Source organism: Pezoporus occidentalis, unplaced genomic scaffold (genome assembly GCF_034315485.1).
Source record: "Pezoporus occidentalis ecotype Australia unplaced genomic scaffold, CSIRO_AGI_Poc_V1 ctg142, whole genome shotgun sequence".
Lineage (NCBI taxonomy): Eukaryota > Metazoa > Chordata > Aves > Psittaciformes > Psittacidae > Pezoporus > Pezoporus occidentalis.
Window position 1 is genome coordinate 36,795 of NW_026913230.1, and position 23,054 is coordinate 59,848.

The 23,054-nt window shown below is 47.7% G+C and overlaps 1 protein-coding gene across 1 annotated transcript in view; it reads right to left on the reverse strand.

Annotated features, from left to right (window-relative positions):
- Positions 1 to 23,054, reverse strand: part of MGAT4B (alpha-1,3-mannosyl-glycoprotein 4-beta-N-acetylglucosaminyltransferase B) — a 51,156-nt gene that overhangs the window by 4,277 nt on the left and 23,825 nt on the right. Inside the window, exons 2-9 of the mRNA XM_062609880.1 lie at positions 11,325 to 11,504; positions 10,505 to 10,645; positions 9,547 to 9,680; positions 6,939 to 6,985; positions 4,705 to 4,818; positions 4,226 to 4,301; positions 3,734 to 3,848; positions 2,875 to 3,005 (exon numbers count right to left, since the gene is read on the reverse strand). Coding sequence (XP_062465864.1) covers positions 2,875 to 3,005; positions 3,734 to 3,848; positions 4,226 to 4,301; positions 4,705 to 4,818; positions 6,939 to 6,985; positions 9,547 to 9,680; positions 10,505 to 10,645; positions 11,325 to 11,504 — 938 coding nt within the window. The remainder of the gene's footprint in view (positions 1 to 2,874; positions 3,006 to 3,733; positions 3,849 to 4,225; positions 4,302 to 4,704; positions 4,819 to 6,938; positions 6,986 to 9,546; positions 9,681 to 10,504; positions 10,646 to 11,324; positions 11,505 to 23,054) is intronic.

Here is a 23,054-nt window from a genome sequence, read left to right on the forward strand (position 1 = left end):
AATGAGACAATCCCTCAGTGCCCCAGACTTAAACCTCTGCAGTCAACCGCAACCCACGAGAGGAACAGACAAGGGTACGAGGAGTGACAGACATCCTTTCCTCCCCATCTCTGCACCCTTCTTTGCTGCTTTGGCTTTCATTTGGTAAGAAGGCTTTTAACCACACTCTGTAGGAACCTGACTGTGACTCTTGGCCACTCACTCGCCAGGCAGCTGGGGTGCCCAGGTTTAAGTGCCAGGTTTCTCCTTGCCAAGCGCAGCTTAGCAAAGCTGAGCACATCTCTGTGCTGTCAGCTAGGGACGGACACAGAATTGGGTTTCTTTCGTCCATGGCGCATTGGGAAAACCTTCCTCCTACAACTCAGAGCTCAGGATCACTGAAGTCTAACGTACATTAAGGCCAGGGATATTCAGAGCCTAAGTGAATCATCAGCAAGCACAGGCCCCTTCCAGACGGGCAGTTTTCAGCTTGTTGGCAGGTGCTGTTAAGCAGATGTCTGGCACGTGCCATTGTCAAAGCTGTCTGACTGTTTCACACTCATCTCACCATGTAAATAAACTTGGGAGATGCAACTGGGATCCAGCAGCGATTTTCCATGTGGTGGAGGGAGAAAGATAATGGAATGGGAAAAGGAGGACACAGGGGAAAACCACTGAGAGCATGGAAACAAGTGGTCACGTTTAAAAATAGCTGAATTCTCTTAGTTTGGGGGAGTGGGTTCTGACTTCTGCTTTTTCCATGAGAAGAAAAGCGTGCACACCCCTGCCACCATCTGCTCCTGCAGCCCACAAAGAAACCCTGGCACCAGCAGGGCACAGCAGGGAATGCCAGCCACAATGAGCCCCTGTGATGTGCTGCGAGCACCAGGCAGGGAACAGCAGGGAATGCCAACCACAGTGAGCCCCCCTGATGTGCTGCCTGCACAAGCAGCACCAGGAGCTGGGAAATTCCAGGCATGACCCCTATGAGCTGCAGAGGAGATAATCCCCTGATCCAGTTCATGTTACATTAAAAATATTAAAACTAGCCATGCTAATGGCTATGGCTACTCATCGCCAGCAATCCTAGATGCAGCCCGTCAGGTCTGATCTCTGGATGGGGAGAGGAGGAGGAAGGGGAACAGAGGGAGCTAAAGCATCACTTGATTTCTCTTTCTCCCTTTTCCCCTTGTGCTAAAGAAGCACTTGCTGAAAGCAGTGTTGTCTCCATTGAGCCAGGAGGGGAATGGCTCTGTTGGTGGTAAGAAGGTCATCCTTTCAGACAGCTCTAGCCCAGGTAAATCTAAAATTAGTTGAAAAAGAAAAAGCAGGATCTATCCAGAGCAGGCAAAGCACTTACCGAAAGCTCAGGTCAAACAAAATTTCAATCAAAAAAGATAAATCCTCCCTGCTACCAATTTGATTCTGCACACTGGGATTTACAAGGGGAAGTCGCGTTTGAAAGGGCGCTGGGCAGGGTTAATCATGCAAACAGTGGGGGAAAGGAGCCAGAAATCCACATGGGAAGTAGGTTAATTTTTAAAAAGGCAACACGTTCAAGAGGTCTGCAGTTTCCCCTGGGAAAACCTGGGCTCTGCCAGGTACGAGGAGTGAAGATTTGCTAAGGAGAAGATGATCCTGCACAGCAGGATCTGCATTTACTCTACGCTCAAGCTGAGGATTTTGAAGGCAGGGGGACACAGCAGCATCATTCCCAGCTCCATCCCAGCATCCCATCATCCTGCCTTCACCCATAGCTGTGAGGACCCTGGGGGCTGCCGGGCAGGTCTGGTGATTGCTCTGCCACTCTTGAGCACAGGGGTTGGACTCTCAGGAGGACACAGCAGACACCAACTGAGACTGGTCCTGCTGCACATGGGGGACTGGAACCAACGACACAGCCTCTGTCAGGGATCAGAGCATTTAAACCACATCTTTGCCCCAGTTCTGCAGAGCCCTGAGGATGCCCTGTCCCCATAACACATAAATACAGTATTTATCCCCTGAGCAACCACTTGCCACCACAACGTAGTTGTGACCATGAGCTCTGTCCTAAGCAACTGCCTTTAATTGCACAGGGACTCCACTGCTCATTCTCTGCCGGAGGAGGAGGGTGAGCAAGCATATGAGTAAATACAATATGTTCATAGAGAAGACAGGAGAGTATCTGGTGGTGAGCTCATCTTACATTTACTGTCACACACGTTCCTCCTCTGCAATTCCCACTCGCTTTAGCCCCTCGCTGCTGCTCCGATGGGAGTTCAAGCCCAGCCTCCGCAGGGCACGGGGGCTCCTGTGCTGCTGCCTGCAAGGCTTTGTGCAGACACGTCTCCTCAAGCAAGCTGGCAGCATGAAAACGGAGCCCATTTCACCTCTCTGCACCCTGCTAGAAACCCTGACAAGAGCTCTGCCTTCATTCTGGGACACTATGCAAGGCGGGCTTGCGCTTGGGTCACCTGGGGTGAGCTGTCTGGGCAGCCTGCATGTGTGCTGAGGCGGGTACAGCACACGAGCCCAGAGCCAGAGGGTTATTCTGGGGTTATAGTCAGCGAGCAGGGAACAGCCTCAGGGAGAGAAGCACACCGGAATGAAAAGCAGCACTGAAGAATGGGGAACGGCCACTGTCCTCGAGGACTGGAGCAGGAATACTCTGTTAGTGCTCAGATGCAGAAATAATGCTTCTGCTGGCAGCTGCAGACTGCAAAAGCCTGAACTCCCAGGTCTTGGCTTACACAGTCTGCAAGGACACCCTGCGGCACGCTCCCCAGGATGGCACGGTTCAGTGCAAAGTCAGTGAGCACCAGAGCTCACAGGAAAGATCCTCTGGACACACAGACCAAGGGTGCATTTGCCCACACTCAATAGGTTTCCCCTCAACAGAGGTTGTTTACTTACTGCGTCTTTCTCAGGGTTGCAGACTTTCACCCAAAGGATGTGATCCAGCAGCCAGTCAATGGGTTTGTCCTTATAGAACATCAGGATGAACTCCACGATCAAGCTCAGATCCAGAGACTTGAACATTTTTCCTACAAAGGAAGAAAAAAGACAGCAGTTATGGTATAAAATGTCAAGAATCAGAGCTGGGAAGAAAAAAGCTTGGGAGACTGGGCTGTGAGGCTGGATGCGCCCGTCTCTCTACGTAAAGGAAATACCATGCAGCTCTGGTTTATGTACCACTACTGCTGGCATTGCTAATGCAGTTCTGGATTTAATACTCATTGCAGAATTAGAAAGCATTAGAGTCTCACAGGTCACAACAGTATCAAAAGGTCTAAAACTCTTCAGTAGTGAGAAATGAGGATGAATAACATTCAGCCAGCTGCCGGACAGGCCATTTCCTGCCCTGAAAACTGCAAGTTTCAAGCCAGTCAAACCAGTATCCAAAATAACAGATCAAGCTGCTACTGCAGCCATGTACTGCTGTTCCCAAAATAGTTCTGTGCTGATGTAAACTTCCTTTTGCACACTCTTAGGCAACTCCAGATCCCATCCAGCCTTAAAGCTACTGGTCACATCTAAGTTGTTCGACCGTTGGCTGGGCCAATGACCAGGTTTATGTTTATTAAAAGTGAGTATCAGCAGTACCTGCTGTGTGCGAACACAAGGGTCATTGCAAAAACAGGGAGGGATCAAGTCCAAGTATTTCACTATCTTGCGGGACAACTCTTTGGACCAAGAGCTAAGTGCCTGCAAGAACCAGCAGCCATGTGTGCCCATGCCTGATGGGGCTGGGGTGAGCAGGGAAGAACGTTACCAATAAACCCCAGCTGAGAAAACTCCAGGATCATCCACTCCTCAGAGGGCTGCTGCAAGGCAAAGTTCTTCATCGTGCTGAGATAGTTTGGTTTGGCCACAATATCGTCCTCCAGCTGCAAGAGGAAAGGACACTCAGTGCCAATGACCCATCCAGGTTCCAGTAAGAGCCTCTCCGTGCAGAGCAATCACACCATAGAACAGAGGAAAGCTTTGACATGAACCTAGTTTATTTCAGAAGATGCTCCAAGCAGATTTTTGTCACCCAATTTAGCAAATAAATGAATCAAGGATCCCTGCCCTCCCTTGGTGGGAGGTCTTCAAGTTATAAGCATCTTGGAAACCCAGCTTTTGAATCTACCTGATTACAACCCGCTCCCACTCTGCTGCGTCACACAACTGGACATGCTCTTTGCCCTCTCTCAGCTGGGTACAAGCCACACTGAACTCACAGGTGCACCCACCTCCCCTCCACCCCCAGCACCAAACTCACCTGCACATAATATATGCCTTTGGACTGGGCATACATCATTAAAAAGCAGTAGTCCAGGTTCTGCTTTGTCCTCCACCTGCAAGAGACAAACATGATGGGAGTGCCAATCTCTCCTCGAATACTGAGCTGTTCTGGGGAGCCAGCTGGGGCTTGGTTTAAGCTGGGAAGGTGACACAGCTCTGGGAGCATGGGATGGCATGCGGCCTCTCCCTTTTGGTCTCAAACTGGTCAGCTAAGAGTTACTTCCAAGTAACTGAGGGACTTCCAAAACCCCTCATCGTCTGGGTTAAAATAACCACAGCACAAGGCAAGTCCTGCAAAGCTGGTGTCAGTTCACACCCCGCACCACTTCCTTGGATAAAGCAAGTTTAGGGCCTCACCTGGCCCTGCAGATGAGCTTTCCCTGCTGGAGTCAGTGGGGGAGATGCTGCAGTTACTTAACTCAGGTCTTGCTTGGTTTTAAGCTCATTGATTCTCACCTGACTCTTTCCTTGGGGTCCCCAAAGGATTCTCGCAGATGGGAGAAATCAGGATAGAAATGAGGAGATGGGGAAATTACCTCCAGGAGACCTGAGTGTATTTCCTTTGGGAATCTGAAGGAGAAAAGCAGCAGTAAACAAACACCATGTCTGACACATCATTTCATAGACCACATCACTGGGTAAACACCGAGCTGCAGAGCCAAACAAAATCCACAGCCTCCAAGAGAAAACCTCCCCAGCAGCTAGAGCACTTCAAGGCCTCATCGTAGGACATCAGCAGGAACTGCCATGGAGTTGTAAAGCTGTTCTCTCCTTCCCATGGTGTCCAATAGCCCCACGTTTGTGTGCTCCCCCCCAGCATCCCTCCTCTCTCCTGCATGCAGCTCTTAAGGCCAGCCAAGAGGACCACGAACTTCCTATGGATTAAATGGACTGGCTCATCAAAGAAAGGACTTGCCGGCATTCCTGACATTTAGAGACTTTTCCAAATACCTCAGTCATTAAAAGCCATTTTGCAGAGATTGTTATGCATTTCTGATACGTTACTTAAACCACTGCTGGGCTGTAGTTAGGACAAGCAGCAGGAATTCTACCTGATTCCTTATGCTGATGAAATCAGCATCTCTTTACCCCTGTAATATGCTTAAGAACCCTTCTAAGAATCAAACTCAAACAGAAAGAAAATGTCACCCATCTGAAAAAATGTACCTACAAGAGCCTGGCAAGCAACAGCAGAGATTATTGTGACTGCGAGAGATAAGCAGGAAAACCAGTTATTTTTACACTGCCTTTTTGAGAACATTTGGTGCAAGGCTGATTTCCTTTGTTTGTGCAGAGCCTGGGGACGGGAGATGGGGCAGAGGGAGACAAAGCAGTGAGATTGCCAAAAACTTCTCCCTTATTTTCCCCTCCCTTATTCCCTCTTCGGGACTGGCAAGATTTTCATCTGACATTATCAAATCTCCCCTTCCTCAGGCAGCAGTGAAACAGACGCTTCTCACTGAGTGATAAAACCTGCACTGAAGCAGCCACTGCGTTCTCCCTCCTGCAGTCCAAGCCCAGCCTGCCCTGGCCCCACACCACCTCAATCTGGTTTGGAAGAGAGCTCATTTCAGTGAACGAGGGAGGAGCAGGAGGTGCTGGAGAGGGGGACGGCAAGAAATCAGATCATTAAGTCAATTAAAGTTTCAGGCCTTCTACGCAGAGGCGCTCTCTGCAGCAGCACCCAGTAATTTCATCAGGATCCATCGGACAATCAGTCCATTATCCCCCGATAAGTGCATCCTCCTGCCAGCAAGCAGAAGGAGGGGAGCTCTGCCAGCTCCTGCACAGCAAGATGGAGGGCTCTGTTTCAGCTCTTCTGCAAGTGCCCGGGAACACAACCCTCCCCAGGCACGCCTCAGCCCCTCTCCCATCATCGGCTTGGGATACGGGGCGCTGGGAGGATACAGGGATATCAGCTTGGGATACAGGGTGCTGCCCTTTTGCATCTCCTCCTTACAGTGACTGTGGTCTTTTAGAAACATGCAATCATCGCAGGAGCTGGATGGGAGTCACAGCCTCTTCTCTCACCACCCTCTTCTTTTGCCTCCGAGCTCTGATGCTGTTAACGCCTGGACCAGCTCACAGTTAAAAATCCATCACTGGCTGTTGCTTAAACAGCCACAGATGAAGCTGCAAAAGCCACTAAGACTTCAGGACATAAATAGCAGCTAGTGTGAGAGACTAACGTAACTAGTGCCTGAAACAAGAGGAAAACAAACAGGCTGGAGCGGGAAGAAAAACGGATCATGGATTTTAAAGCAAAAGAAGGCAGGAGCATTCGGGTGTGCTTCCCACATTGCCCAGTTGCTCTGACTCTGCAGAGCAGGTAGAGGGCTGTACTAGACACAGAAACAAGTGCCAGGATTGCTGGAAACCTAAATCAATCCATCCTCTCACAACGCCACAGGACAGAGAGCGCAAAACGAAACAGCATTACTGCGTGTGTTACATCCTGCGAGCACAAAGCAGCCGACTGGAAGCTACACACGGGAGGCATTTTAGAACCAGCAGAAAGAAGCAGCAATAGCAAAGACAGCGCAGAGTCTAAGAACAGAAGAAAGAAAACAGCAACAAAAAATAAACCCAAAAGGGAAGCAGCAAAGTGTGTATTTTCTCCTTAAAGAAGCCATTCCCTGGCCTCACGACAGGCACAGACTGTACAGCTGTAGTCACTTGGAACTGCTTACAAGTTTTTGATGTTTTCTGCCACTCCGGCTGTGTACTGCGGATCCGTCTGAAAACAGAAGATAAGCAGTGTTAGAGGCTTCAGCCTCAGCCTGTGCTCCCCGTGGCTCACAAATCCCCTCCAGCACACTCCAGGGGGACTGCCAGCACCTCTGCACCACCTCCATGTCTCCCTTTATCCCATTTAATCACTCTCCCCATGCTGATGGACTTTTAGAAGCCCTCCTTTATGGCCAGTGTTAACGAAAGCCATCACTCACCAAAGGACTCAAGACCCTGCACATCTTCCCCACGTGCTCTCTCCTGTAACTTCTGCCCCTGCCAACGCCAAGCGATTGCACAAAGTGTTAACTCCTGGACTATTTATTTTCTCCATAGAAACTGTCTTTCATCCAAGCAAATACTCTTGGCAGAAAAGGATCCCCGCCCCTTTTGTGAAAAAGAGGGGCCTATTTATAAGCGTGCATTTTTCATTTCAGGTTCATTTTGATGCTTTTCTTCCTAGAAAAACAGTTTCTTCCCACAATCAACCCGGCAACCCGTTAACAGTTGGGAGGCAAAGGCCATCAGTGCTGCACACCGCTATCTGCAGGCGAGATTAAGTGCAAATATAGGGACAGGCACCGGACAGAAACCATCTGCACAGTGACCGGGAATACAAAATCTAAGAACAAAGGGCAGGAGACCTGCTTCCTGTTGGTGGCATTGTTTTGGGCTGCTGTATGGATCATGGGACTTCATGTCTTGGGTGGACCTGCAGATGCAGCACCACAGAAGCGGGGACCAGCTGCTGGCTGTGCTTGGCGCCAGGCAGAGGTGAGAAGTGAGATGCTGGGGATGTATGTGTCAAGCTGAGGACAGGGTTTCCACACTGGAATGGTGACAAGGGAGCGTTTTCTCAAGAGGAAAAAGGTCCCTTTCCCAAACAGGGCTCAGGCTCCCAGTGGTGGATTGATTTCTTACCCCAGTGCTGCCAAGAAACAGCAACAGTAAAAACAAAGATAGGAAAGATGCTCCTGGCTTTGGGAGCAAACACACAGCTCCGCTCCAAGCACCTGGCTGCCACTGCAGTGGTTATCATGTGCTGGTGACAGCCGAGCTGTACAGCTCACGCCAGGGCTCCCCTCCACCAGCCAAGGAGCCCCCAGCTCTCCCAGGCAGCCCAGCCACTGTGGTTGAAACTTGTGGTGGTTAGAAATGGGTCAGAAATGGGAAAGCCCCATCCCCAAAAGGACATTTGCTTGCTCCACTTATTGTCCTGAGTCTCCAAATTATCCAGTGTCCACTCCAGGTTCATACCACCCTCTCCACTGTTTACTCTTTATCCCACAAGTGAGGAACTCTAACAAGCAATGCCAAGTGCAGGTACACCAAGAAACACTTTGGGAAGAGGCACAGTGGGCACGGCCGTGGTCAAAGCTCGGTAAAAGGATGTTGTGTAGCTACGAGAGCAAGCTTGGCAAGAGAGGACAGCAATGGTGGTGGTGATCTGCAACATCTACCATCGCCGTTACTGGGATATGGTGCGTGTGCTCCTGCACTTCACAGTACCAGAACTAAGGTATTCATTATTCACTTCCCTCATTACAGGTACCCCAGGAAGGTCAGGAGCTGCCATCACAGTGTGCACCTCATTTCCAAGCCAACTACAAAAAACATTACTGCCGTCCAAAACAGGATATGGTTTTGGTCAAGTTGCGTAAAACATCTCTTGCTTTAACTCCCCTGCTCTGAAAACAGCCATCAAACCTGTCCTGGCTCAAAGGGAAATGATGGCCAGGACTCAACATCATCCTGGCTACTTTAGGTTGCCCCCATCTGTGCACACCTTCCTGTACAAAATACCAGCCAGAGACCTGAAGGCCAAATGCTACTCAAAACATCACATTATGGGTAAATAGGCAGGAAACCCAGACATTTATCTCTGTTCCGCTCCCCGTAACATGCTGATAAACTGAGGTTTATCTTTCTCATCGGATTTCTGGAAATTAAGACAAATGCACTTCAGGCTCAAGAAAATAATCCTGAGGGGAAAGCCATGGAGAAAAATAACCATCTAAACCCATACACAAAAGCAGCTCTCATGGATTAATGTATCAAGGCTTTTTAGCCCTTGGATTCAGCAACTGATTCTGGGCTCCAGATACCAGTATGAAGAGGCATGCTAATCCTAGCCCCAAATCAGTGGACTTTGAGGTTCCGAAAGAGCGTTAGTGCTGTCTCACAGGTACACAGAGAAACAAAACTGCTTCAGAAGCAGGTCTGGGAGCTCCCCTAGACATGACCACAGGGCTGCTCCAGCACGTTTTGGGAATAACCAACCAAAAGCCATCCCAGTTTAGACGGAAAAGATAAATGCATGTGCTACACCAGCAGTTGCTAATGTTATGTGTTTGCCTGCTCACATGCTGACCCATTATGGCCCAATCAGTGTTTCATTATGGGCAGGATACACCTAATAATGCTGGTCAGGCAGCAGCCCAAGGCTGGGCTTATCTGCCCCAGCAAGCAGCAGAGCTGATCTGCAGGTGAGCAGCCATCCTGTTTGGCAGACAGTGGGATGGGATGGGGGCCAGGGAAATGGGGTAAACAGGCAAAGCTCTGTCTTACCTCAGCAATGAGGACGACGATGACGGAGTCCTCCTTCTCCTGCTGAGTGAGCTCCGAGATGAGGGAGTTGAGGGTGTCGGTGAGGTAGGAATGCACCTCCCGCTTCACGCTGGGGATTCCCATCACAACGGACACTGCCCAGGGCCACGGAGAGATTTTAGAGAGGGGGGTGTGCTGGGACAAGGCTCTTTGCTCTGCTCCTACGACACCTGCTTGGTGCCATGCTCCATCATTAAACACCAGCAGTGATGAGTAGGCTGGCGGGTTCCTGGGCTAAGCAGTGTTCCCATACTCCTGTCCCTCAGCCCAGTACCAACCAGCAGCACCCCAGTGTGCCAGGCTGGCAGGGCACCCTGCCAGGGCAGTCAGACAGACTCCTTCTTTTCTCCCTGAAGTCTGGTGTCTAAGGAAACATCCCCAACCCCTCCCTCTCTTAGGGGCCTTTTCTGCCTGTGAATGGTAGCTTCGGGATCACATTTGTTCTCCAAATCCCCCCCATGGCCAGAAGCACCTCAGTTTAAGAATCAGGTCTTTGGCTTTGGGTTGGGATTTGGGAGCAGGGAGGAACTGTCTAGTAACCAAAGTCCTATTTCAGATGGGATTTGTCGCCTATGACAACTTGAAAGTCTCCATGAAACTCCCTGCAAACTATGCTTTCATCTGACCACCTTCCAGGCAAAGCCTAGAGCACTCTGGAGATGGAAAGCAGCAAAATATATCTGGCAGAAGCGTCGAGAACGTTTCAGTGCCAGTCAAGAGCAGACACAGCACTACCCCATAGACTTGCAGACGTGACATGGCTTACCCACCCCACGTGTCACCAAGGAAGCTTGCATGATGCATGCAGCCGTTCCTCCAGCCCTGCTCATATCCATACCACATCCAGGCATGGAGGAAAGGGGAGGGACAGGCACCAAGGTGAGGAAGAGCACCAGAAGCAGCACTAATTCCCATTTACCTCCAGTGCGCCCCTGTCCCACATGCACGGCTGGCTGCAGACTGTTCTCCTTTGACAGCAAATGTGGCAAATGATGGAAGATGGTGGGAAGGTGCAGCACATTCTTGTTGGTGATATTCCACAGTTTTAACTTGGTTTCGTCTTAAAAAGGAAAAGGGAATCAATTGCAAGGCACGGTAGGTAGGAAGAGATTGCAAGGCAAAAAGCCTTTTTGGAGCAGCCTGGCCACCCGAGACTACTGCTGGGTTATAAGAAATCAGGCCAACCTTTAACATGCTACCACAGACCCAATTAAAGTTCAGCAGGAGCCAGGAGGGCCTTAAAGAAGTCCCAAAATATTTGGGAAGTAGGGGGGAGAATGAAGATAAAATGAAGGTCAAATCAGATCTCTCTGTAGGGATCCAATTTTCTTCAACTGTGCAACTTAAAGAAAAAAGAACAAATAAATGGGCAAGGGGTGCTCAGCCAGCCTAACTCCCTGCCCTGCCCTCTCTTTGGATCCCCATTTTCCATATGGATTCAATACAGCCATAGGAAAAGGCATGTATGACTTGCAAGGGAAATAAAAAGCTTGTAAGCAAGCAAATGGGCAAATCCTCGGCAGAGGTGAATCTCAGTGTTTAACGATGCCTGTGCCCCTCTAATTGAACAGGAGTTTAAGGGTTCCCAAGCCCCTCTGAACCCCACAGTTTGCTGGTGCTGGGGGAGAGAAGAGCAGGTCCTGTCCGCAGCCCTGCGCACACGCACACACACCTCTCTACCTCCTCATTAGCAACAGCTTCCACACAGCCCGAGATCCTCAACGTCTCTGTTTATTCACCAGATAAGCTGCTCCAGGTCCGGTTTATATCCCGCAGGGCCTGCTTCTCCGAGATCGCCCTCTTGATCTCCTCCAGGACCAGGTTGAGCTCCTTTGAGCGCTTCAGGCTCTCCTGCTCGGCTGCGTGCAGCCGGTCCCGGAGGGCGAGAAACTCCCGTTGGTAGATGTCCACAATGTCACCTGTGGATGGAAAAAGAGAGAGACGCTTTCTCCTCTGGGCTCCGAAGGGTTTCAAGCCACAAAAGCGATGCTCATCACTCGTACATCCCCTACCTCCACAATCCATGTGGATTTAGGGAGTTGTGGTCCAGCACGCTGGTCGGTGAGAGGGGAAGAGAGAGGGCAGCTTAAGTCGCAGGACTACAATTAAAAAGCTACTCCTGTTTTTCTCTTTCAACTTCGGTTTCCAGGTCACATAGAAATGCAATCTGGTTCTCTGTGATCGAAGCACACAGCAAAGAATAAGTCGCATGGTAGTTAGTTCTTCACTATATACTCAGGCAGGGGAGTCAGCTGCTGGCATTGATTTTACAAGCAATATTCTGCATCTCCCTCTGGAAGTTTGGGGGTGTGAGATGGTGACTGCTAGAGTGAGCAGCAGGGAATCAATCAAGTGAAAAGAGAACTGAAAGCACTGGTGGTGATGGCCTGTTAAAGACAAACCCAAGGAACATCAATATTTTCAATCACCTTGCTCCTTGCTTTGGATTCCTTATGGCACACATAGGAAAGAGTTTTAAGAGCACAAGTCAAAGAGCGTTCAAGTGGGTAATTCCAGACAACCCCTGGACAGCATCTTGATCGTCTTCTACAGGTGGCACAGGGCATCTCATGGATGAGCATGAGTGATGGAAAGCAAGACAGTGGGAAGAGCGATGCAGCTGTGCAGGGACATGAAGGCAGGGAGGAGGCAGCACCTCCTCCAGCTTTGCAACAGAGTCCCAAATTCTAACAGCCAAAAGGGACTTTTGGAATCTAACCTTTCTGAAACATGGCAGGATAAAGAATGTCAGGAAATAGCTGCCTGGAGGCTTATATAAATCCAAGTGTTTGGATACACAGCTTAAGGATACATCACATATAAAATATATAAAAATAAACTTCTGATAGGGTAACAAAGCTTTTTCTTTAAACCAACATCTTATCAACATGCCTTTTTTAAGCAATAAAACTATTAAGAGCTTTCAGCTGGAACTAACTACACAATAGCTGGGAACGGAATCAGTTAGCCACTAATGAACTTTCCTGGGCTGTTTTTTAACCCATTATTAATGAAACCACTCATTTAAAAAAAATCTACTTTTATCTGTGGTCACTCCTGTGTTTTTAGTAAGGCTTTAACTCACAGGAGTTAAAGGAGTTACAAGTCTGGACTATACCCAGAACAGATTTATCCACTGACTAGTAGACCTTTAGCCCAGGGTCTACAGGAGAGCTAACGAGAGAGCCCACAACCAGGAGAGCTAATGACCAAAATCACTGCACTGGAACTTCCCAGCACAGGGCTAAATATACATCAGAGCCATTGAAAAAAGACACGCTGACTGCTTCTATTTTGGAGTCCGCAAAGAAAAAGGAATTTTGAAGATCAGACATACCCAGCTCCAAGCAGTGAGTTTCCAAGACAACAGCGCTTCCCAGGCATGCTTTTGCCTAGGAAAAGTTTCCCCCATGGGTTCTCTTCCCCCTAAAAAAAACCCTTCTTAAAGATTCCGTGCTTCAACACCAGGGACACCCCCAAGGCCATCTGGCTCCTATTAACCTTTCAGTGTTATTTTCAAAGCCAGTGGCACGTGGGGAGCGAGCAGAGGAAGTCACACCCGTTTGATGACTCCGTCCATCTGACAACACGTTATTCACAGAAGGTTAAGATACAGACACAAACAGGGCCAGTCCTTCCTTTTTCCTGTGTGGTGCCGCTCGCTTTCCACTCCCATTGAGAAAACCTTGGAGAATGTGCACATAAACAGGTTAACACCCTGCTCTGGGAGCTGCCACGGGAATTCACAGAGGGATGTCAGCCTTTAAATTGACTGCGTGATGAGCTAGGGCTTTACCTGCTGGCACCTCGCAGGCATAAGAATAAACCTTTCAGCTTCCCAGTAGTACTCTAGATTATAGGTTTTCCTACTTGTATCTTTCACGGGCTGCATCTGTGAACAGCAGCAAGGAACAAGTCTCACTTTCTGCCTTTGCAAGACAGGAGGGCAGCAGGAATCGTGCCTGTGCAAGGCTGGAAGCATTTGGCTTTCAGCATACCAGGGGGTTACTATCCCATAGATGCTATCAAAGCCAAATCACAGCTAAAGGCTGCCATTAGATCTCGTCCTGCAATACCTGGGAGCAGAGTAAAGGCAAGGCTTTGCACTTAATGGCTTTTTCCAGAGCACTGCACTTCGTTTGTGTCGGATTTAGAAGGGAAATGTCACTGATTATTCCGTCACTAATGACCTGCCCGCCGAAGCCAAGAGCTGTACTTTTCATTAGAACTGCAATGGCGATGTGCAGTCAACCATTTACTGCTTTTCTAGCTAATGGTTGGAAGTGAAATTGTATTTGTTTCCACTGCTCTTGTCCTGTGATGTCTTCAGAGGCTTTCCATTCTTTAATTAAAATTTCATGAAATTTAAAAGCTGATCGATCGTGCCCGGTTCCGGTGACAGCTCCAACAGTCCGAGACAAAGCCCAGGATGGCTGGAACAGTTTCCCATGAATTTCCAGTAATGCCATTTTGCACTCGCCGGGCTGCAAAGACCCGTGGATGCGGATCTGCCGTCCTCACAAAACCCCTCAGCCAGGGCTCTCTGAAAAGCCACAAAGGGCATCAGAGGATAAATGGGGAGGGAACTGGTTCCCATCTCCATAAGGAAGGTTGGACACAGAAGTGATTTGCTGCTAATTAGGCTGAACAAATTTTTCAGCTCGTGTCAGTTCAGCACAGGCCCTTTACCTTTCAAAGCAGCAGCACTCCCTATCTACATATTTATTGTATTCCCTCCCAGCACAAGATAGCAGAGCTCTTAAAATATCTCCAGACTCAAGCACTGCAGGATAAAAACTCCTATAGCTATAACTATATTAAAAAAAGACTCGGCTAACTTTTTCTTGGGAGATAACACAATGCTTCAGGCTTAAAATACACTGGTTTAATAAAGAAAGAAACTCAGAGTTAGGCAATTGTCTGCAGGACAGAGCTGGGAGACCAAAATCCTCTCAAACTTACAGCACACATCGTGCATGCCCAGTGCCCTGCAAATAACCTATTTCTCACCTTGTCATGCTTAATATTTGCACCCAACTGTCTTTTGCAAAGCTTGTCTTTAGAAACAGGCTGGCTCTAAGGCTCCAAGCAAGCATCCAGCAGCTTCAAACAGGCCAGAGAAGGCAGCACTGGGAACAGCTGAGCTCCAGCCTCCATCTGTCCATCCCAGCGCTATGGGAGTGGATCTGGGGGTGTATCCCTGGAGGGGGGAGCAGTAGCCATAGGAAGCGTCCAGCTGAGCATCACTCACTGACCCACAGCTCCCCCTCTGCTCCCTCCTCTGGCCCCGGCTGCGCCTGGCCACGGCTGCCAGCTGAGAACCCTCTGCTGGGTTTGCTGGGTGACAGCGTGAGCTGCTGGTGAAGCAGCAGGCAGGGATGCTTGAATGGGTCCCTTCCCCAGCAGCCAGGATGCAGCAGCGTGCAGTGATGGGCACACGCTGGTAGGGCTCCTGGGGTGCTCCCTTGGAACCTTATAGGAGCTCCACAGAGCTGATCTGCAGCATTCCCAAAGGCTTTCATCCATCCAAGGCAGCATCCGTTTAACAACAAGTATTTCTCTGTGATGGAGAATCCTGCGGCTTCATTCTTATTTAAGTGACTATAAAGTGCAAACCAGGCTTGCAGAGGTCAGGGCTGGGACATCTGTGTCCACTCAGCTTATCCATTTTCAAGTTTTGAGTGAAAGCAAACACCTAATCTGATCCTAAACCAGCAGATGGGCACAAAATCAGCCCAGTGCCAATAAAACCCCACCATGAAACCTCACAGCCCTCCATATCTATTTATGTCTATATATATCTCTTTATATATACAGTCAGGAATATTATAATTCTGTATTCTTCTGCATTACTCTTTCAGCTCACACTCCAACCTCCCAGGGAACCTGCAGTGCATTTTAAACGTGTCCGTATTTCAGGACCAATTACTTCTGGTTTTGTTCTCTGCAGATAACCTCTCCCAGCAGAGCAGATCCATGGCCAAAGCCAGAGCTTTCCCTCCAATTCAATCTTTTCAAAAGTAAATGCAAAGTCTTTGCTAGCTGGATTTGCTTCTCATTAGGAAGAGACTTTGTTTAAAAAACTCAAAACAACCCCCAAACCACTAAACCGTTTATCCTCATGAAATCTGGGCTTTGAGAGCACAACGGCACCTTTTGACCCGCCTGATACAAGAGTTCCCAGGGCAAAAAGAGGCAGAAAAGAAAGTGCAGTCCTCGGTTCACACTGCAAAGGGAGCTGGAGCAGAAAACTAAACTGCCTACAGAAAATGTCCCTGCAGTGACTATTCCTTTGTTTTACTTGAAGCACCCCTTCAATAAGTAACCGCTCCCGCTCTAGGACTTGCAAGGGCCTAAGGGGACTCCAGAGCACACAAACAATCCTTTCCCCATTCTACAGCACCTATGGAATCCAAAAATGCAACTGGTGAAGCCCAGGGAATGGAGCTGGTGATCCATCCCACCATCCCTGTCCCCATCCCAGGCTGCCTACGCCTGGCTTCGTCCGCAGCCATTCACAAGAACTCCTGGAGTTAGATGATGATTAGGGACTTTCTTCCTTTTATGTTTTGATGTTTAATGATTGATATAATGCTGGCACTGCTCCACACATTACACTCTAGATTGCCCTGATTGAATCGCAGCGTTCATTAGGTATTTTGCTAACAGAATTTCACTGGACCATTAAAATGGATATTAGAGGAGTTTCTGTACCGTATCGGTGAATTAAACTCAGCAGAAAAGGATAGTACTGCTTTACATGGAAATCTGACGGTTAGCGAAGCACACAGGTATTAAGACACACAGGTACACAGTCACTCTACAATAAACATTTTATGCCACTGAAAACAAAATGTTGCCCTTTGCTTTTTTGGCTGTAGAAGGAAGAAAACCCCTTTAGAGACTCACCGTGAACTAAACCTCAACACAGCCTCCAAAAAGCCACTTGGAAGCAACTCTGCAGGGGTACGTGGAGCTACAGGTTAAATTGTGACACTAAATATGTCCTCTTAAGTAGCAGAAAGAAATAGAGAGGATAGTTGAGCATCTAAAATACCCCCCAAAAGTCCTTGCCTTGCCAAGCAGGATGAAGATGGAACAGGTTTTTTCCTTCCAACCTGAGGAAAGGGTAACTGTGCTCCTGTAAGAGGAGCAAGATGACAGTTACATCGTCTCTGCTTCCATGAGCCAGCAGACCATCGTACCTAGTCTTAGACTCATCTTTTAAAATCATAAATATTTTGGCAGTATAGGATAGCATGTGTGCTACCCTGAATAAGGTCCATTATGTAACAGTCATACCAGTCAAACGCACTCCTCTGTGCCATTACTGTGCTTCAGCCTAGAGCCTGTGCCCAAGCACCATCCTGACCAGTCATGGAGCTATTCTGCAGCATCATGGTCTATGGCATGTTACAAAGAGGTACCCAATGTCCCTACCCAGTAAAAGGCACTGGCTGTCTGGCTGGGTGATGTTAGCAGGAGTGATCAGCCCCGCACCATGGAGGCTCTCGCACTGCTCTGGGTTGGCTGCTGGATTTGAGCATCCCACTCTATCACCATCGTGCTGAACTAACACATCAGCTGGCACAAAAGGCTTATTAAAAGTCAGCCTGCCTGACAAAATGATCCTCAAATAAAGCAAGCACTGCTACCAGCTGCAATCTGGGGGGGGGAGAGCAGGGCTTTCTTCTAATAAAGATATTTAAGAAGAGCCTGTGGTATATTTAACAACATTTCAACCTTCAAGAGCTCTGCATAATGACATAGAAATGCAACGCATCTCTCCACTGATGGGCTCTACCCAGGGAACATGGGCTCCCTTAAGTCACCATTTCTCGTTTTTCCAGCAGTAGGTTTTGATCATATTCCTGTTGCATGCCTCCTTGCTGGAGTTTAATGACTCAGCCCATATGCCATCAGAAAGAGAGAGGAAAATATGTATCACCTGCACCTTATTATTTCAAAGTAGGAGCAACTGTTTGCATCTGAGATCGAGTTCAGACAACATCCACACAGATACTTCCAAGAATAAGCTTTAAAGTCCTAAGAAGTAAGTTTTCAAGGCAAAGTAGATTTCCCATTATGAGCATGGTGAACCATGATATGGATGGTAACATAATTCCCCTTCCAAGAAGGAAAGCAGGACACAGGGATACCTATGCCTGGACCCCAAAAGCTCCCCAGGCTGCTGCAGGAGGGGTGTAGGCTCTAAAGCAAGGATGTAGAAACTCAGAAATTAGGAAAGCAAACAGTGATGCCCATCACCTATGCAGCAAATATCTTGGATCAGGATAGAGGAGGCAGCAGAAGCCATCAGACTGCTCTCAGATACCTGCAGAACCGGTTTGGGATCTCTTCCTGCAGCCCAGCTCCAAGGGTAAATCACACTGAATGATACAGAGAGCTCAAGATCACTGCAAATCCCCCGGGTTGTACCTGCTGCAAACAAAAGCATTGGCAGGTGAGGAAATCCCTGGTAGGCAAAAACCACCCCCAGCTTCTGCAAGGGGAACTAGTCCTGATTTTTCCTGGGGTTTTATCAACCCATTCAAGGGATTTAACAAGGCAGAGAAAACAGCTGGCAATTCATTTTGCTGCAAAACAGCTAAGGAGGAGAACGGAAGAGGGCAAATACTGACACTGAGCTGAAGATAAAGAAGGCAGAATTAAATAGTGAATTTTCATCATAGCAAAAGGTTAACTATCAGGAGGAAGCCATATGGATTGGTATTAAACTCACCGTCTAATAGATTTAGTGAGGATCTGGAGAAGAAGATGAATTTGTGAAGTAGCCAAATGCAGAGCTGACACAGAGGTAAGCTCGTCAGAGCCAGAAAAGAAGCAAATGACCGGGAGAAAAGGCAATAAAATGGCAAATTGACATCAAAGCTGATGGGTACAAATTAATTGGGGGCAGGGGGAGCAAGGTACTTTTCACCTGTTTTTTAATTAACAATATTAACTAGGAAGGAGACCATCAGCATCTTGATGCTGCTCTTCAGGCAGCAGCAATCCAGGGGAAAAAGGGAGGTGGAAATGGAGGCAAACAAGATGTTAGTCTGCTTAGTGGACAGGATAGGGAATAACAGTGTGAAGATTATAACATTATTAAAATGATGCTGGCTAACCCCAGAATAGTTTTCACCTCATCTGAAAAGGAGTATTATTACAGACTTAAAAGGGGCTTTAGAAAAGGGTGATGAGAATGATCAAAGGCCTGAAAAAACACCCACCCTGCTCTATGGAGAAAGAAAGAAAATAATATATGAGATTATTCATCTTAGGATGGGTATAATAATAGGGCTCATGACGAAAAGCATATAAATCAGATTGATATAATGAAAATATATCACAGAATTCCATCCTTCTCATCTCACAAAATAGGAGTAACCATTCAGTTGAAATATTAATTTGAAACTGATAAAAGAAAACATATTGCACAGAGAAAGTATATGATATCTCTGAATTCACTGCCATGGGAAAACACTGGAAGAATGAATTCAAACAATGTTGAAAGAAGGTGCTGCAAGAACAGAGGTCCCAAGAGATGGGGCTGAGACCAAGGTGGTCCCCAGCCTCATCTGCATTGGCAATCCTCTTTTCCCCCCTTTTTTGGGGTGAAAAACACCCAAATCTGTGTTTCCCTTCCCAACTTAATTAGGAACATTACTGCCTTCATCTTCAAAGCAAAGCTAATTCATTAAAAATCTAATTATTTACCTGTGTAGCACGAATAGAGCTTTAGAAGCATTTTCCTCACAAATGGGAAGCGAAGGCTTTGTTCTTGGTAGGTTTTTTAATACTCTTTATTTGATTGGGGAATGAAAACATGCTGAAAGTGAACAAAATAAAGCATTACAGAAATCATGGGTCATTACGCCTCGTAATAATTGCAGCTCTACAGGGTTTTTAAGTGAAGACATTACAGAGGCAAACCTGGGTGAGGGGTGGGAAGAAAGGGGGGTGGAAAGGGGAATGAGAAAGGCTGGGAGCTTGCTTATGTGGTCAGTGCTGGTCTTGGACCATCCAGGTCCAGGCACATCGCTATTGGTGCTGACCATGCCATGAGTTGTTTTATTTGTCACTTGTGGCCGTCAGCTTCATGCTGGATTGCAAACCATCACACGCAGTAAAAACCCAAATTGGATTTGCTTGGCTCTCCCCACTTGCAAACCTCCAGACTGGATTTCTTTCCCTTTCGCCTTATTCTCACCACAAATACCAAAGTTAGTGAGTAAGATCTCATGAACCGAATCAGCCCTGAAGAGCGAGCTGATGTCTGGAGCACGCAGGACCACGTTCCTGTGGATGCTGGCAAAACCTAGCTCTGGAGCTTTAAAGAAGCAGAAAACCCTGAAGCAGAGCAAATGCCTCACAGTCTACTAGGAAACCCCTTTTTATTACAACCTAATTATGTTAATAGTGAAACAGAGGCCTCATTCCACCAACCCCCAGAGCACCCATGCATCCCACTCTGTGCCTAGTGCTAATGGCTCATGAGTCCAGCCGAAAGGAATCCCTCCAAGAAGGGAAGCTGATCTTTGCAAAGGTCACTGTGTTAATCATCACGCCCTTTCTCCAGCAGCAGCTGTCGCTAATTGCCTGTGAAGGAGTGGAAATGAAATTCTTGTTAATCCTCCTCCCAACACCACTAAAATCCAACATCATCATGGTCATCCTCCCCACAAATGACCATGAGCCACCGGCACTTCACAGCTGATGGATGAGCTCTCGGGATGAGATGCGGCAGTGGCAGGTGGAAAAAGCAGTTCCATTTTGCAAACTGAAGGATAACTTATTGATCAGCAGCAATAAGTGCCAGGACATTGTCTTTCTCCACCACCTTGTGCGATCGACCATCGCACTCAGTTACCACCAGACTCAGAACAGCCGAAATCCTGGAACAGGGGGAATTTGTTTGATCAATAACATACGAATCTTTTGGCAGAGCTGAGTGTATGACAGAATTTTACAAAATAAAGTATTGCTGTGTTATAAATCAGAGAACACATATGGGAAAGTTAGAGTGATGTACTAAGCCAGAGGGATATCAAGGAAATCACAGAAGTTCTGGCTGGAGTCACTGGCTCCGCTGATGTTAATAGCTGAGAACTTCCATGCAAGTCAGGTTTGACTTCTTTTTCCAAAAGAGTAACTCATTTGCAATGCATGTGACTGTGTTAGAGTGAAAGGATATTTAGAGTGTTCCCTTCGCTCCAGTGTTTATGTAAATTGTACATCTTGTCTAACTACAGATCCACGGCAGCAGATTACAATTTCCTTATTGTACCAATGCCCTGATCGGATGCACGCCTGTGCTGGTGGTGGGTAGGAGCAGACTCTTTAAATCACCACGCACTGATGATGGGATGAGCTGGTCTCAATGCATTTCGTTTTAACCATCTTAAATAATTTGCAGGATGCTTAAAATAAAATGCACACAGAACCTTTTAAAAATTACTCAGCATTAATATTTGAAATATTTATCCCCCAGGGTGTGGACTTGAAACATGAGCACTTAATGGGGTACATTTTCTTCTCTCCAGAGAAAAAACAAGACATTGCCATTAAATAGCGCAGTTAGACCAACCCTAAGTGTTGATGCTATCTGAGGGCTCTTGTTTCATTTTATATGCTAGGATAATTCCTGGGAAGAAAAACATACCGCTAAAAGAGCAGGAAGACCCACTTCTCCCTTTTCCATTCAGCAGCAAAGAAAACATGAGAAAGGGCTATCAAGTAATACCAACACCCCCTTCGACAAAACCACACCAGCCTGCTTTAGAGTGAAAAAAAACCTTATTTCTTTCCCTTGCAGACAACATGCCACTGGAAGTACAAACAAGATGGAGTTCCCACCTTGTAACCTGCAGCAATTCAACTTTTCCCTTTTTGAAAACACAGGGACTAACACAGAGCCAGGAGGCCTCTGTTCCACATCCGTTCAGCTGCAGAGCTGCCTGCCAGCCCCATGCCAGCAGCAGTGCTCTTCCAGAAGATGAGCTCTGCTATGAGGCAACACAGATGCTGGTGATGGCACAGCACAAGGTGTGGGTTACAGGACATTTCAAGGGTAGCAAATAAACAGCTGGGGAGGAGGATGCTGTCTATGTGGGTGTCCTACTGCTAAGACCTTTGGTTGCTTATTAAATGATGCCTGAAAGCTTCTCAACAAGCTGCTGCTCTTAAATGTAACTGGCATCTCCCACCCACCCCATGCCAAGCTCCAGGGTCTCACAAGTGGCTTTCAATGATCTCAAGCCAGGAGTGCCAAAATGGGCAGGGTGCTCTCTGCACTGTGCCTCTTTGGATGATGGCACCGACACCCATGCAGCCCTATGGCCTTCATGGGCTGATCCAGCTGGAAAGTTAAGCATCCTCATTATGGGCTTAATTTTCAGCCAGATCACCCTGCTGACTGAGCCAGTGGTGCAAAGGAAGCACATGGGAACTAGGATGCCCTTTTGGACAACAGCCCAAAGGGACAGCAGTTCAAATGTCTTGTGAAACCACATCCCTAGAAGTTTTGCTTTCTTGCAATGTCAAATTTACTTAACGGCTTAAAGGCAATGCACTGAGCCTTACAGCATGCTGCTTACCACCTCCAAAAATAGGTATGCTTCCCGTAGCCTGGGACCACAAGACCATGGCATTTATGCTTAATTTCACAACTATTCCTAAAGTGCTGTTTAGACCTGGCAGAGGACACTTCACGCTCCCTGTGAGCAGAGATGCACAGTTCACACCTCTCATTTCCTCTGAACATGCCTATTTAAATGCATTTGGGTTTTCAGTATTTCACACACCGTTACCTTTACTGGTGGCATACATAAGGTAATGCTACCTGCGGCTCTGCGGGCTGCTGTGGCTCAGTTTTCCAGACTTTCCAACTCAGAGGGAAGCTATGTTACAGAGAGATTCAGTTTGACATGTTTAGGTGCTGCAAGGGGAACACAAGATGGACAGGCTGCCTGCTGAAAGCAAAAGAGACCTTGTCTCCCTGTTGGAACCCATGAGCTGCACCCAACAAACAGACTCAGAGCCCACAAACTTTTCCCCTACGGAACAGTTGCATCTTATACAGCTCAGAAAGCACCAGTGCAGATGTATGTCCATATTTTCTTCTTCTCTAGGGATAAAACATCAAGAGAGGGCAGACAGTCTGTCAGATAAAGCAGCAATGTGGAAGAAGTGGAGGCAGAGCTGTGTCATCATCTCCAGCAAACCCCTGTCTGAAGAGGAGCAATGCAGGTGGGTGAGCTCCAACGCTGTTATGGGCTGGGAGGAGAGGCTCAAGACACACAGCGTCTTCTGGGGAACTCATTATTTAGTTTTATGGCCATGGAAAACAACCCAAATGTATAAACTGTAAGATCATCATTGTGCGTAGATAATTATGACTAAGAAGATACTCTCAGAAGACTTCCACAGCCATGTCCAAAGCTATGCCATCCAGGGGGACCTCG